This window comes from Entelurus aequoreus, linkage group LG12, assembly GCF_033978785.1.
Source record: "Entelurus aequoreus isolate RoL-2023_Sb linkage group LG12, RoL_Eaeq_v1.1, whole genome shotgun sequence".
In the NCBI taxonomy this organism is placed as follows: domain Eukaryota; kingdom Metazoa; phylum Chordata; class Actinopteri; order Syngnathiformes; family Syngnathidae; genus Entelurus; species Entelurus aequoreus.
Genome location: NC_084742.1, coordinates 19,585,435 through 19,598,029, shown reverse-complemented (window position 1 = coordinate 19,598,029; position 12,595 = coordinate 19,585,435). Strand labels below are relative to the sequence as shown.

The following is a 12,595-nucleotide window of genomic DNA, read 5'->3' as shown; positions in this document are numbered from 1 at the left end:
TGGTAATAAAACATTGCAGCACTCTTCTACCACACAATAGACAAATAATTGAAATTGTCTTACTGAAAATACTCCTCTATATACATCTTTGGCATTGCCTTAGGCTACTCTAGGTAACCATTGTTTTGCTCCATATGCTGACAGTTGCACTACTTTTTCCATTAACATTAAATCACCAAAAATGATTCCCGGGCACGGTACCGCTGCTGCCCACTGCTCCCCTCACCTCCCAGGGGGTGAACAAGGGGATGGGTCAAATGCAGAGGACAAATTTCGCCACACCTAGTGTGTGTGTGACAATCATTGGTACTTTAACATGTCACTTGCCTTTATTAATATTCCTAAACAGTATCAATGAATAGACATATAGCACAGAGCTACTCCATAATCAACACTTTTATAGCTGGTAGTAAAAAAAAATGCAATAAAGTATCAATTGAGCAGGGAGCCATAATTTCCAGATACAGTGCACCGAATGAGTTGATCCATAACTCTTGAGGGGGGGACTTGAAATAGGCTCTGTGTTTTTTCCCGACCCAACACACACACACACACACACACACACACACACACACACACACACACACACACACACACACACACACACACACATATATATATATATATATATATATATATATATATATATATATATATATATATATATATATATATATATATATATATATATATATATATGCACTCTTCTACTATGAAGCCACATTGATGTAACACGTGGCTTGGCATTGTCTTGCTGAAATAAGCAGGGGCGTCCATGGTAACGTTGCTTGGATGGCAACATATGTTGCTCCAAAACCTGTATGTACCTTTCAGCATTAATGCGCCTTCACAGATGTGTAAGTTACCCATGTCTTGGGCACTAACACACCCCCATACCATCACAGATGCTGGCTTTTCAATTTTGCGCCTATAACAATCCGGATGGTTCTTTTCCTCTTTGGTCCGGAGGACACGATGTCCACAGTTTCCAAAAACAATTTGAAATGTGGACTCGTCAGACCACAGAACACTTTTCCACTTTGTATCAGTCCATCTTAGATGAGCTCAGGCCCAGCGAAGCCGACGACATTTCTGGGTGTTGTTGATCAACGGTTTTCGCCTTGCATAGGAGAGTTTTAACTTGCACTTACAGATGTAGCGACCAACTGTAGTTACTGACAGTGGGTTTCTGAAGTGTTCCTGAGCCCATGTGGTGATATCCTTTACACACTGATGTCGCTTGTTGATGCAGTACCGCCTGAGGGATCGAAGGTCACGGGCTTGGCTGCTTACGTGCAGTGATTTCTCCAGATTCTCTGAACCCTTTGATGATATTACGGACCGTAGATGGTGAAATCCCTAAATTCCTTGCAATAGCTGGTTGAGAAAGGTTTTTCTTAAACTGTTCAACAATTTGCTCACGCATTTGTTGACAAAGTGGTGACCCTCGCCCCATCCTTGTTTGTGAATGACTGAGCATTTCATATACCCAATCATGGCACCCACCTGTTCCCAATTTGGCTGTTCACCTGTGGGATGTTCCAAATAAGTGTTTGATGAGCATTCCTCAACTTTATCAGTATTTATTGCCACCTTTCCCAACTTCTTTGTCACGTGTTGCTGGCATCAAATTCTAAAGTTAATGATTATTTGCAAAAAAAAAAAAAGTTTATCAGTTTGAACATCAAATATGTTGTCTTTGTAGCATATTCAATTGAATATGGGTTGAAAATGATTTGCAAATCATTGTATTCCGTTTATATTTACATCTAACACAATTTCCCAACTCATATGGAAACGGGGTTTGTATATATATGTGTGTATGTATATATATATATATATATATATATATATATATATATATATATATATATATATATATATATATATATATATATATATATGTATGTATGTATGTATGTATGTATGTATGTATGTATGTATGTATGTATGTATGTATGTATGTATGTATGTATGTATGTGTATGTATGTATGTATGTATGTATGTATGTGTATGTATATATATGTATATATATATATATATATATGTATGTATATATATATGTATGTATGTATGTATATATATATACAGTATATATATATATGTATTTATGTATGTATGTATATATATATATATGTATGTATATATATATATGTATGTATGTATATATATATATGTATGTATGTATGTATATATATATACAGTATATATATATATATATGTATTTATGTATGTATGTATATATATATATACAGTATATATATATGTATGTATGTATGTATGTATGTATGTATATATATACAGTATATATATATATATATATATATATATATACATATATATACATATATATATATATATATATATATATATATATATATATATATATATATATATATATATATATATATATATACACATATATACATATATATATATATATATATATATATATATATATATATATATATATACACATATATACATATATATATATATATATATATATATATATATATATATATATATATATATATATATATATATATATATATATATATATATATATATATATATATATATAAATATACATATACACATGTGTGTGTAATATAGGTCAAAACATCCTCTTAGCTTTGTTGCACTATGATTTGGTTAGTAGTACATGTGTACTACTAACCAAATCAGTGTAATGCTTAATAATATTTTTTATTTGGAATATAATTCTACAAAATGCTTCAGGCCGTTAAAAGTGAACTGTGGCTGTGGGTCAAAAATGGCCCCCATTCAAGGAGCGCTCAATGAGCAAGCAGAAGCCCTGCCCCCGTTTATGTAAATCACAATAATGACGTTGTGACCGCACCCATTCCTTTTCCTCTACTGACAGAAGCGTGTCGCTTAGACTTCCGGCCTGGGACATTCACGGTAAAACACTCTAAAAGCCAATAAAATAGGCTAAAACATTACTATGTGATTGTTTAGGGGTTTTGTTGTGGATCTGGCTAAGTACAAAAAGCCATCAAGGCAGTGTCTACGACTTTAGAAACTACCCAAAACAAACAGATTCTGAGAACACAAATATGCTAAAAAAATGTGATTCAACAGAATTATTTGCCGCACAGAACTTTGATGTTGACCGATATGATTTGAACAATTCTGTGTTGTTATTTTTCTTTGTGGTGACGAGCTTGTGCTTTTATTGTGTAAGATGACGCCGGTATTATCGTTGCGACATGTGCGTACTCGACGCAACTTCCTGGCAGATTGACAGCTTCGCAGTAGCAGTAGTTGTGTGATACGCCAGTCAAGCTCAGGCTACTTCACAGCTTTTCTAATCATTTGATGTTATCCACGATGTTTTATTCTGGGAGCCCCCCCTTCGTAGTTTAAAATCATCCGGGGTGCCGGAGAGTGGCACAGACGCTCGAAACAAAAGTAAGAAGGACGCCCAAACTGCGTGTTTGATGGCGGCTGGGGATGGAGCCCAGCTGCCGGCCACAGTAGCGGCCAGTCGGAGTGTGGAGAAAGCCCTGGAGGACGCCGCCGCCAGCGGGGCTCTCAACTTGGCCAACCGAAAGCTGAAGGAGTTCCCGCGTAGTGCCAGAAACTACGACCTGTCCGACATTACCCATGCAGGTAACTTTTTCGATCTTAACATTTGAACACGCAGCATTTTTTTTAAATTGGAAGTTAGTGTCTTTTGTTTTGCCGCCACCTGCTTCTCTTCCCCCATTGCTAATTGCTGGGATTCTCCCTGTAAACTAGCATAGGCTGCACAACACTTTTCTAATAATACCCCTTCATTTGGTTAAATATACAACTTCAAACTCATAACAAAGTCATTTATATTTCGTTTCATGTGTATATTGCGTGTGAAGTGCAGATCGGTTTCCTGTAACAAAGCATCCTGATTCAGTTAGCGGCTCCTTTCTTCAATAAAATGGCTTCTTGTGGCCTATTTGCTGTACATTTTATATGGAAAAGTTCCACATTGAAGTAACACCACTTGGAGCTTTAATGGAATAGTTGTTTGCCACCAAAGAAATGCCATGCCTTTTTACAATTTTATTGGGATTGGAGCAAGTTTGATGTTCATATTGGTTCAATTATTAATACTTTGACCCCTTTAATGTTGACCTTTAATTGTGTATTTTCATTTTGCTGGTTTGGAGATCTTTTTAATTGTGTTGTTGTCAGTGTGTGTATTTGTGTGTGTTGCTAAGTAGCTTGTAATGTTTGGACTAAAGTGAGTGGACTACCTGGTCCTCACTGTGTGCCCAAAGAGGATTACGCCAGCCAGGTTGGCTGACATCAATCTTTGCTCCACCGTGACTTAAAACAACGCTGACTAATTATGACCATCTGCCTCATAACAAGCCAGGTCTTAACCCACAGAGGCTTTGAAAGCATCCCCACGCTCACACCTGCCATTAACAACCGCACATTGCCTGTGTCTAGTAAAGTCATGACTTGGCAATAGAACCCTTGTATTCGCAACAACGAAAAATCGCAAATAATGAAAACACCCATAAAAATAAAAACATTTTAAATAAGCCTAGATATTATTTCTGCGTCAAGGTGCTGCCTATACGCTAGCCTACACCTGCTTGCTCCTCCCTTTCCAAACCCTCGTGTCTAGCTTGATTTTGGATCATAATTTGCCGAATTGGCAATGACTGTTGCCATAGGCTCCGATCTACATTTCTGCCAGTGGGTGCTCAGTGTGTGTATTAAAAAAAAAAAAAGACGTTCAGCGAAGTTAATATCCCATATGATTTGTGGCTTTATTATTTTGTAAAACGGACCAAACTCGCCACAAAATTAACTACAACTAGATTGATTTTTCAAAAATGATTTTAAAGATTGAAAGTTGCCATCAATCCCACGTGGGTGCTCGGCATTGTCCGTGGGTGCTCTGGCCCCGAAGCACCCACAGGATCGACTGTTGCAACACACCAATTAGTTCCAGCTCCAGTAACACTGCATGTCTCCCTGTAACTGCCATTGTTCACTCACAACAAAATAAGCTTAACAACCTAAATGCACATATGCAATTGTCTGAGGGCTCAGACATTTAAAGTTGATACAACCGGAGCCAAGGTTTAGCATTTTCCCTTGCCATCAGTCTCCTGTCTCCATCTCCTTCTTATGCGGCTAGTGGTGATGTGTTGCTGCTCAGGCCGCTCGGTCTTCCCGGTTAGCAGTTGAGGTGATCCAGCATTCCTTCAATGACGCATCTACAAAATCTAAAGTGCTTGTCTGTTGTAATTCCAGTAACAAGTTACTGTGCGATGATACATTAACTTGTGTTTTGCCTCGATAGTTTTAAGGCCGGATTGTAATAAAGTTGACTTTCGAAGCAAGTGCTTTTGCGGCGACACAGGGATCCACCTTCTTACACTGTCACGCCATCACACCGTGAGTATGAAGTGATGCATTCACATTACCTGAAACGATTCCTCGAGTAATTCAAGCAAGTCAGTTACAAAAAATTATAGCGTAATCTTTCTCTGCCTCAAGGAATCGTTTATTTCATGGTGAAGCGAAAAGCATGACGAATTTTAATGTGGTCCAACACGTTTATGTCAACCACGCAGAGGAAGGAGAAAGTGGATGCAGTGTTTCCCATATATTAATTTATTATCATATCATAATATATGCATTTATAAACAAATTACATTTTCCCCCCAACAAAGGCATATTTGCCGCTTCCAGTTTGCCCTCGCTCATAAACAAATTATAATGAAAGTGTGGTGGCATGTATCGTACCTCTGGTTTATGCCAGACATACACACCTACTTTGCCAGGGATGTACAGCAGCATAAGTGATTTGTGCTTCCAATGTCGTAATTTAGACGTTATATTTAGCAAGCAAGATCGAAAAAGAAGTGTGTCTTGCGTCATGCGTTTATTCGGTAATCAAATACAATTACAGTACTAAACTTAGAATAATAACATTTGCAAAATAAAGAGTCACATTACATAATGTGTAAATGTAATAAATTAGGAGCAGCACGGTGGAAAAGGGGTTTGTGCGTCTGCCTCACAATACAAAGGTCCTGGGTTCGATCCTGCGCTCGGGATCTTTCTGTGTGGAGTTTGCATGTTCTACCCGTGACTGCGTGGGTTCCCTCCGGGTACTCCGGCTTCCTCCCACTTCCCAAGACATGCACCTGGGGATAGGTTGATTGGTAACACTAAATTGGCCCTAGTATGTGAATGTTGTCTGTCTGTCTATCTGTGTTGGCCCTGCGATGAGTTGTCCAGGGTGTACCCCGCTTTCTGCCCGAATGCAGCTGAGATAGGCTCCAGCACCCCTGCGACCCCGAACGGAACAAGCGGTAGAAAATGGATGAATGGATGGATGTTAAGAAGGCTTAAAATAATGAGAACAAAGCAGAACTGTTGACCCTAGTCATGAATAAAAACAAAAATAATTGTCTTAAAATATATGTATACAATGTTGAGGGTGAGCATTTATTAGAAAAAAAGAATAATGTTGATGGCAAGCAAAACATGTTTTGTTTATTTCAACTATGTTCCCTAAAATAAGCATTGAGGCTAGAAAGTGTGTTTTATCTGATTACATGATTGATCGGACTCAATAATCGATAGATAACTCTATTATTAATGCCCTAATTCACATTGCGCCAGCTTCGTACACAACACTGTGAAAGATCTGCTACAGTGTTCATGTTCATGACTTTGTTTGTTGTTGAACTTGTACGTCCGTCTTTGTGCTCGTATCGGGATGAGAGCCCAGAAGTGTTTATGATAAAACCAACCCAACCCCCTCGCTCCCCTTCTGGCAACTTCCTAGCTCCAGGAAGGTCAAAGGTTCGTACACATTCGCACAAAGAAGGCTTGCTTCTTTCCCAGAGTGCTAGAAGCCAACAAAGCTTGGGTCTTGTATACTCAGCGCACCCTCTGGACCTGCAAGTGTGTGTGTGTGTTATTAGTGTAGTAGTTTGTCTTTGATAAGGATATGTGCAGCCCACCCTCAGGTCAATGAATCTCTCGACGGATTTGTCATGGATATCTAAATACAGTATCTCTCAAAGATGGTGGCGCTAGTTCTATAAAGACGGTTGCAGCCAAAGTGCAATATTGTCTGTTTATTTTGTTGGATAAGAAGCTGCCCCCTTCATAGTAACGCAAATACAATGTTCTGATATTATTACCAGCATAAAAGCGAAGGAAGGATCAAACTTCAAAGTTTGTTTAGTAGCATGCCAAAATTGAATTCTCAGTACATGGCTTCGAAGTTAATATGAATAGCTTCTTAGGGATGTGAGAAATGAAAGAATTACCTCATAGTGTACCGCACAATGTACAACTTTTGAATATATTTGGACATTTCTAGTCTTCAACTTTGTCAAAACTTGCACCCTGTATCGCGCATGTGCCATTGTTTTCCTGACAAATACATCACATGGTGTCGCTGTTCTTAAAGTTCGACCACATAAGTAGGACTGACTTGAAATGTCTCAGACACATCAGTTCGCCTTATAAAAACACCTGCTGTAACTAGGGATGGGTAACGAAATCGATATTTTTATCGGTACCGATAAGTCTGTTGGTACTACCGGGCAATGATCCACGTAAAATCAAACGGTGCCATTTTTCAATACTTTTTGTTGCATGTGACCTCATGTCAGGTTGCAGACTCTGCATAAGCTCAATCAAGGCTGCACGATTATGGGCAAAATAATAATCCCGATTATTTTCGTCAATATTGAAATCACGATTATTGATCACAATTATTTACTTTAATTAAAAATATGTTATTGCACTGTCTTTTCTAAACACACAGTATGTGAACTTTAATCTCTAAATTAATCTATAAAATAATTAATTAATAATGAAATAAAATCCAACTAACTCAAATAAACATGCCATCGCAGAGTGCGATCATAAAGTGCAAACAAGTGAAGAAATTAGATTATGCACGGAAGGCACATATAAATGAACATAATCATTGTACTACTCACAGTATATATGACATATGTCTTTGGCCAGTTGTTTGTATACACACAATTGTAAGCTATTGACCATATATAATACCCATATGCGGCAGAGCTTGGACATACATTTTTTTTAAGTGGCATTAAAAATGTTATTAAAAAGCATTACATTTGATTTGCTCATAATATCTGTAGAAACCCTGAAGCAGCACATTTGTTGTACTTTATTTAATTTATTCAGTCTTGCACTTTAATTCCCACTTGTTGTTGAAAAGTACATCTGACTAGGGAACAGACGAGGGTTGAAAGGAAAAGATGAGTTTGGCGAAGGACTACGGTCCGTTAAAAAAAAATCCCCAAAAACTTCCATACTGTTGAAGTGACTTTTCTTGTTTTATCTACAATTTCTTCGCCACTGAAAAAAATCAACAAGATAGCGCAATCAAACTTAATAGTTGATACTGTTCCGTGATTGGCAGTTTGTGTCCCTTCCATTTCTCACTGAGCACTTCCTGCTTTGTTAGACCACAAGTGCCAATGTTCATGCAATCAACCATGCTTAATTATTTCCGGTTTCTTCTGACCCCCAAAAAATTTATAAATATATTGTACATTTTATCGGACACATTTTTTATTGATATCGATTGTCTATTGCAATATAGATATCGTTTTATCGGCCTAAGTACAGTACTTACAGTATAAACACTTTGTAGGTCTCAACAAAAAAGACCCAACACATTCAGCTTAAAGGGGTACTGCATTTTTTTGGGGGGAATTTTGCCTATCATTCACAATCCTAATGAAAGACAAGAAGAAATAAGTTGTTTTTTTTCAGTCTCGCATATAAAAATTGTCTTGTGATAGGTGGCTAGCAATGCAGCCAATGGGAGCAATCAATTCTACCTCCTAAATCACTTTGAAAATGCATTCAAAATCCGCCAACAATACTTCATTTACGTTCCGTAACCTGTATAAGTGTTGTTAAAAGGAAAGGCCATGTAACACAGTGGTAAAAATGCCTCTGTGCCAACTGCAAAGTGTTGCTGCCATTAAATTCTAAGTTAATTATTATTTGCAAAAATAATTAAGTTTCTCAGTTCGAACATTAAAAATCTTGTATTTGCAGTCAGTATATACAATTGAATATAAGTTGAAAAGGATTTGCAAATCATTGTATTCTGTTTTTATTTACGATTTACAACGTGCCAACTTCACTGGTTTCAGGTTTTGTGTATATATATATATATATATATATATATATTTGCAGTGTGTATATAAAATGTTGATGGAGGGTTTTAGACGGTGACTCCCATTAGCCGCATCTTCCAAGCGTTTATTATTTTTAAAATCCTAAAAATAAAAAAAAAAGACGTGTTCTTGTCTCTCTCATAATGATTGTGAACGATAGGCAAAATTCCCCCCCAAAAAGTTCAGTTCCCCTTTAATGGCAAATACAACTTCCTGACTAAGGCAACACACTGTAGTCCAGTTTAATGCCATCTAACATCTTGGAATTGCAATTACATGCAAAGTCTTCTATATATTACAGTACAGTACTTGCAAATGAGACACAAAAGTGTAAGAAAACAAGATAACTAGACAGCACAGCTCATTGTAAATGTTAAATTAATACAATTGACATTGTTTAAAAAATATATTATTTATGGTGGTTTGGGAGGGATGAGCTGATCCCAGCTGCACTTGGGCATAAGTGATCAAAGTCACGGTCATGTTTTTAAAAAGCGTTTTATACTTTTCTGATCGTCTTACAGCCTGGACGAGTCGCCACCTCATTATCATGCATTATTAGGCAGCCTACATACTCATACACATACAGTATATATGGCAGTATAACACACTTTTTCAGGGATATAAATCACGCATGACAACCTGCTTTGCTGTTCTGCAGCTTTTCGTGTGGCACAAACTATTCTTTATCCTCTTCGTGTGTTGCTGCAATTTTTTTTTACTGAGTTTAGTTTACGTTTTTTTTTAAATTTCTCTCCCAATCATACAAACATGCTTCTACTGTAACGTACTGTTTCCATATCGATAATTTCAGCAGCTGTGTTTCAAGTGATTCACAGACACGTCGTACGTAGGGTAGTACAAGTCCCCTGATAAAAGGCAGAAGCCGATATTTGTCAAAAGGCCAAATATCGGCGCCAATATTCGGGCCGGCAGATAATTGGTCAATCCCTACTACCGGGTATACATGCGTTTTAAAAAGCTGGTTTCGAGCCAATACATGCAATAATTCTTAATTGTAAAACTACTGAATAACTGTAGCTGTGAATGGTTGTGTCCGCTATATGTGATACCCGTCTCGCTCTGACCCAGAGTTCAAAGTTCAAATCTGTATCTTAGCATTCTAACATTAGCTACACAAAGCTTAGCAACATTACCCTTGTGTGTCTGCTTGTGTGTATGCACGTGAGCCTATCATGTGGGGAAAAAAACCTTCTCAGTTGTTAACATCTGTTGTGTCATTAGACTTGCGTGCGTACATGTTGAGTGCCCAACCACCCCACGCAAGCCCAGACCAGCCCAGCCCCTCTTGCTTTATTTCCTCCTGGCTGCGGATGTGGGCTCACTGTTCACTCAAGTCTTTACTTCTGCTTTGTCTTGTCTTCACTGTCTGCATTTCTCACTGCAGGAAGCTGTGAACACTATTCTTTTGCTGTAAATACATGACTTGTATTCCATCTTAGTGCATGGTTGTCATGCTGGTCACAGTGTTGTTACTCGACTTCATGTTGTTTGAATATTGAAACAAAAACCAAGCCATACCATTATAGTGTTTGTGGTTGACTTGCCGTCAGGAACACACAACCAAAAAAGTAGCTGCTTTGCGTGAAATTGTCATGTTTTTATGCAATTTTTTAGTTCTTCAGTTAACTATATGCAGGTCAGTGTGGATGATTCAGAGCATGATTCATGTGTAGGGGTGGTGGTTTAGCATTGAAAGTATTTTCGAGCCCCATGGCAGCTGGTGCAGAGGGGTACTCCCTCTCCAGTCCCATGGGAGGTAACCAGAGCGAATGCTGGGAGCACAAGAGCACACTTGACTGTTCATGCGCCAAGGCTTGATTCAAACACTCGGTCACCTGCACAGTCGGGCTGAAACTAACAATTACTTTGATAGTCGATTAGTTGGCTAATCAGATAATAAAGCGTACTAGGGCTGCAACTAACGATTAATTTGATAATCGATTAATCTGTCGATTATTACTTCGATTAATAATCGGATAAAAGACACAAACTACATTTCTATCCTTTCCAGTATTTTATTGGAAAAAAACAGCATACTGGCACCATACTTATTTTGATAATTGTTTCTCAGCTGTTTGTACATGTTGCAGTTTATAAATAAAGGTTTATAAATCAAAAAAACATTTTTTTTTACCTCTGCGCATGCGCATAGCATAGATCCAACGAATCGATGACTAAATTAATCGCCAACTATTTTTATAATCGATTTTAATCGATTTAATCGATTAGTTGTTGCAGCCCTAAAGCGTACCCATATTTAATATCTCTAATTTTTCCATCGACTTTTTCCAAGTTATTTTAGGCATGTGCTCACGAACAACAAAGATGACTAATTCATTCATATTTATTTATACTGTAACTGTGCTGCTCATTCAGCTGTTACAACAATTAAAAATACTAATAAATTGTTGTCCATTTAAAAGAAATGAAAGGCTAGGTGCTAAAAAAAACAATTAACCTTGTTTATGTATTTAAAACAAACAGTAAAATGGCAGCAATGAAAACAACAAAACACAAAATCTAACTTTCTCAAAGAGAAAAGCATTTTGTGATGTTTAAAAAGCTGCACACTGGTGTAACGACTATTGATTAACTCTTGGCAGTTTTAGCACTCTAATTGACTCAATTTGTATAATTCTATATAATTAATAGATTGTATGTGTAATCTTTATGATACCTCCGCATTGGTGACTGTCTATCTTTCTCTGTCTGTGTGTTCACGCGCGGTTGGTGTTTGTTAAAGTGCCTTTTTTGACGGCATTGCAAATACTCAATGTGTAGAATTATATATTTGATTCATTCTTAAAATGTTGGCTATTTAATATAATGTATGCATTGGTGCCTGTCATTCTCTCTTTGTGTGTGTGTGCGTGTGTGCACGTGCGCGGTTCGCGTTTAAGTGCCTTTTTTTCGGCATTGCAAATTGAGGCTGCTTTAAAACATACTTGAATTGATGTAGACCAAGTTTAGCTGGCTGAATTGGGCTAAAATGATATTTAAAGTTATTTTTCACACAACTTTGTCTCACTCTTGTTAGCTAGCTAGCAAGGTAGAAGCTAACACTTTTACCGAGATTGAGACCGCATCCTCTCTCCAAATGTCCGACATCATGCCTCTGCTTTAAATGCTTGCGTATCACAGATGTACTGCCATAAAAAAAAGGTCCACTTAGCAAAATGAGCAAGGTATTCATGTATTTAACAAAAACAAGAAGAAATGTCTTCACACTTTACATGTAGTTAATGCGAGTGGCAGTGTGGGCCGTTTCCGCCCCTAAAAACACAGTGATGACGTCACGACAAATATTATTGTCAAAGACAAATTTTATTGTCGACATTTTTCTACAATGACGACTAAT

General features: G+C 37.4%; 1 protein-coding gene across 4 annotated transcripts in view; it reads left to right on the top strand.

Moving 5' to 3' along the window:
- Positions 1-2,916: 2,916 nt before the first annotated feature.
- Positions 2,917-12,595, top strand: part of LOC133661676 (leucine-rich repeat and calponin homology domain-containing protein 4-like) — a 48,078-nt gene continuing 38,399 nt past the window's right edge. For 3 of the 4 annotated variants that reach the window (XM_062065065.1, XM_062065066.1, XM_062065064.1), the window contains exon 1: positions 2,918-3,637. In XM_062065065.1, coding sequence (XP_061921049.1) covers positions 3,466-3,637 — 172 coding nt within the window. In that variant the 5' untranslated portion in view covers positions 2,918-3,465. Of the gene's footprint in view, positions 3,638-12,595 lie in introns of all 4 variants that reach the window. The other variant, XM_062065067.1, reaches the window with a different exon arrangement.